Raw genomic sequence first — 3709 nt, 5'->3', positions numbered from 1 at the left:
GGAAGAAGATTCGTCTGCTCTTTTGGTTCCTAAATCTTTGGAAGTGTGTATGTATGTAACCAGTCCTTCTGAGTACTAATAATGAATAGGTTACATAAAGGTGGCATAACTATTTCAGAAGCAGGATGTAATATTGTAGTGTGGGTAAAAATCATTAGACGCTGCTTCTATGGTAACAATCCTTAGTTGAGCTTTAAATTCAATACGATTCAATAGTCTGATGTCACGCCGCCTGGCAACCGCGGCCATCTTGGTTCTAAACAAAGAAAATCATTACTTTTTATTTTTCATGCTGGCTAGAACTTTTCATATGTCTTGTGATCAGAATGTGTAAAAGTCAAAACATGATCAAATGTATGTGTTTTTTTTTCCCTCTGGATACCCTTTATACTCGCCGGAGAAATATTTCATACGGGCGTCCGCCATTGTTCCGATAGTTGAGAGTCAGTGTTTCTGTTACCATGCGTCATTAGGAAGGAAGTGACGTTACGATTGTTGAAGAGTATTAACTAGTAGATTTTTTTTAACCTATCAAATATCGGGATTTGTGGCACACTCTCCAACCCGCTCGGACAAATAAAGTTGGTTGTTTATAAACAATAGAATGAAATAAGTTGACATCACACTCCTAAAGTGATGGTTTGGTTGATCAGGCGTGTAGAACTAATGAGCATTTTACTTAAACGCATAACATCGATGAAAATAACGTGTGGTTTGTCACGTGTTTAGCACTAACTCCCGGTGTTTGCATTCTCAATCTTCTCTTCCACTGTGTGTCTATTAAACAATCGGGACACAATACGTTTTTTTCTGTTTGTGCGGCTATGTGGTCTAGTGGTATGACACCCGCTTTCGGATCGGAAGATCCTGAGTTCGAGCCTCGCTCGGCGCATAGTTGAGTCCTTGGAGAAGGCTCTTTACTCACATTCTCTAACCGTACTCAGGTGTAAAATGAGTACTTGGCCGTTAACTGCGTTGTCTCTGTACGAAAAAAAAAATGCAATATCGCCTAACAGGCGTCATGTCCTCCTGTCCTACATGTTAAATGTTGCTGTTGGCCAGGGACCCCTTGTAAAGCGCTTTGAGCACGTTTAGTGGATATTGCTCTATATAAAAGCTCACCAATTTTCTGGTGATCGGTCACTAATGAATGTGCCTGTTTGTGTCTGTTCCAGTGACAATGAGTCTGCCTATTGAACCAATCACGTTTTACCTGACTACTCCAACGGCGCAAGCCCAAGTTCAACGAACATTGCTGTTCGGAAACGTGTCATCTTTGAACAGCAGCACAACACATTATTCTCAGATGCCACACCTTTGCAGGCCCATCACCTATATCACAGCCAATAGAATCTTGAGAGAGGATTTTGTAAGGGCCGTATTCACAGCCTCCAAACTCACTTACAGATGCATCCACAATTACCACCATAAGAGCGGAGATATGATCAGATACTGCGTCAACGGACAATGGACGGGCGACGCTCCGAGATGCAAAGTACATCCGTTCATGCGCAAAGAGGTTCTGTCTTGCCTTATTGCCGGCATCGTCTGCCTTTTAACGATCCCTTACTTGTGCACGGACTATATCTCGAGGGTGGAGAGAATGCGAGAGCTGCGCTCCTATCGAATGTTTTGTTACATATACGATTACATTCAGAGACCCAAGAAACGGTCTAAAATTGTAAAGCGCGTACCATGGCTTGACAATGTAATTAGTCACAGAAATAAATGGGACGAAGAAAAGGGATTTGACCTGTTACTGGCCAATATAGGCCGTCGCCGATCATCCTTTGAGACCACGGTTTTCCTCCAGGAGTATTTAAAGACTCATCAATTGTCAAGATCGGAGATAGATTATAAAGAAATGAATGTAGATGACTGAAAACGGAGGAGGGGAAACGTAGGATAAAGAACTGCATGAACGAGTGTGTTTGAAACACAAAGCAAGAAAGACAAATACAAGAAATACAAGTCGAGGTAGACTGGGTTTTTACTTGTATTTTTTCTTTCTTCCTTTGTCTGGCACATTTCATACTCATACACACTCGTTCAGATCTTTATCTGACACCGACTGGGGCCGCCGGCTCCTTAATTTCTTTATTTGGAAACGTAAGAATTTGCTTGCTGCAGAGGTATTTCCTAAGACTTCCTTATGTACAACATTGGGGCCGCCTGAACGTGGCCTTCGTGTCTATCTTTAGAGTAACGAAGGTCACGGCCTGAAGCCCGAGATCGTAAAAATAACTAACGAAAAAGTGGAAATGGAAATGCTTCGGATAGAAACGGTACAAACAATGGAATTTTCGGGTACCAACCCTTCCAATAAAAATTGGGACGTTAAAGACAAATATGACAAGATGTAGTGAGAATTGTAACGTGTGGACTCGTGGGTAATTGGAGTATGAATGTGATAGGAATGGTAAGGGCGGATCAGTGTATAGAAATGAAGAGGAAAAAAGTGACAATAAAAATAGTAGTAGTAGTAGTAGTAGTAGTAGTAGTAGTAGTAGTAGTAGTAGTAGTAGTAGTAGTAGTAGTGGTAGTAGTAGTAGTAGTGTAGTAGTAGTAGTAGTAGTAGTAGTAGTAGTAGTAGTAGTAGTAGTATAGTAGTAGTAGTAGTATAGTATGTAGTATAGTATAGTAGTAGTATAGTAGTAGTAGTAGTAGTAGTAGTAGTAAGTAGTAGTAGTAGTAGTAGTAGTAGTAGTAGTAGTAGTAGTAGTAGTATAGTAAGTAGTAGTAGTAGTATAGTATAGTATAGTATCGTAGTAATAGTAGTAGTAGTAGTAGTAGTAGTAGTAGTAAGTAGTAGTAGGCAGTAGTAGTAGTAGTAGTAGTAGTAGTAGTAGTAGTAGTAGTAGTAGTAGTGTTATTATTATTATTATTATTATTATTATTATTATTATTATTATTATTATTATTATTATCATTATTATTATTATTATTATTATTATCAATATATGATCACGGGTAGATTATAGTTTTATTATTACAATAATATATGACATTTAGCTGCCAACCATAGACTGAGGTTAACATGGTGAGGCATGTCCGTTCCTTATCCTTAGTTATTTGTCAATCCATGATACGTTGATTTTTGTTGCTTTTCTTTCGTTTCTGTTCTTTTTTTTAATAATTTGTTTTTGAATAATTTTATTTCTGTTGCTTTTCCTTTTATTTTGATTTTTTATTTGTTTGTTGTCTTATTTTTCTAAATTGTTTCGTTTTATTTTTATTAACATGAATAAAGTGTTTCATTTTCTTTGTTTTAATGATAATATAATCTGTGGGTTTGTTGTTTTTTTTTTTATTGTATTGTGATTGAAGGCTTAATGTGTCATTTCAATGTGTTAATGTGTTATGATAATATAATCTGTGTTTTTGATGTTTGTATTTTGTTTTTGTTTTTTGTAGTGTGATTGAAGGCTTAATCCTGTCCTTACCAACTATAGGAAAATCGTCATATTCGTTACGATGCAACCAACATTTAATTTGTCTTATTCAAATTTCTCTTGTAAAATTTAAATATTATGAACACAGTGTGTTGTAGAGCATGTCTTGCTAAAGACATCATTTAATCGCAAGAACGTTACTGCTATTGTGTTTGAGTTATAAAAAATATATATTTTTGCGTAAGTTGGGTGTGAAGTTTTGGGGGAAATCCTGAAAATGGCTGGTAAGGAGAGAGTTAACTCACTCAACCCTAAAA

The 3709-nt window shown here is 37.0% G+C and overlaps 1 protein-coding gene across 1 annotated transcript; it reads left to right on the top strand.

Moving 5' to 3' along the window:
* Window positions 1-1180: 1180 nt before the first annotated feature.
* On the top strand, window positions 1181-1971 carry LOC144980655 (uncharacterized). The gene has a single exon (XM_078928334.1). The coding sequence runs from the start codon at window positions 1181-1183 to the stop codon at window positions 1880-1882; it is 702 nt and encodes a 233-aa protein (XP_078784460.1). The 3' UTR covers window positions 1883-1971.
* The last annotated feature ends 1738 nt before the right edge of the window (window positions 1972-3709 follow it).

The sequence above is a fragment of the Berghia stephanieae genome, chromosome 10 (genome assembly GCF_034508935.2).
Source record: "Berghia stephanieae isolate SIO BIC M18660-M18661 chromosome 10, UCSD_Bste_1.3, whole genome shotgun sequence".
NCBI classification, from domain to species: Eukaryota; Metazoa; Mollusca; class Gastropoda; order Nudibranchia; family Aeolidiidae; genus Berghia; species Berghia stephanieae.
This window is presented reverse-complemented; position numbering and strand designations above follow the sequence as displayed.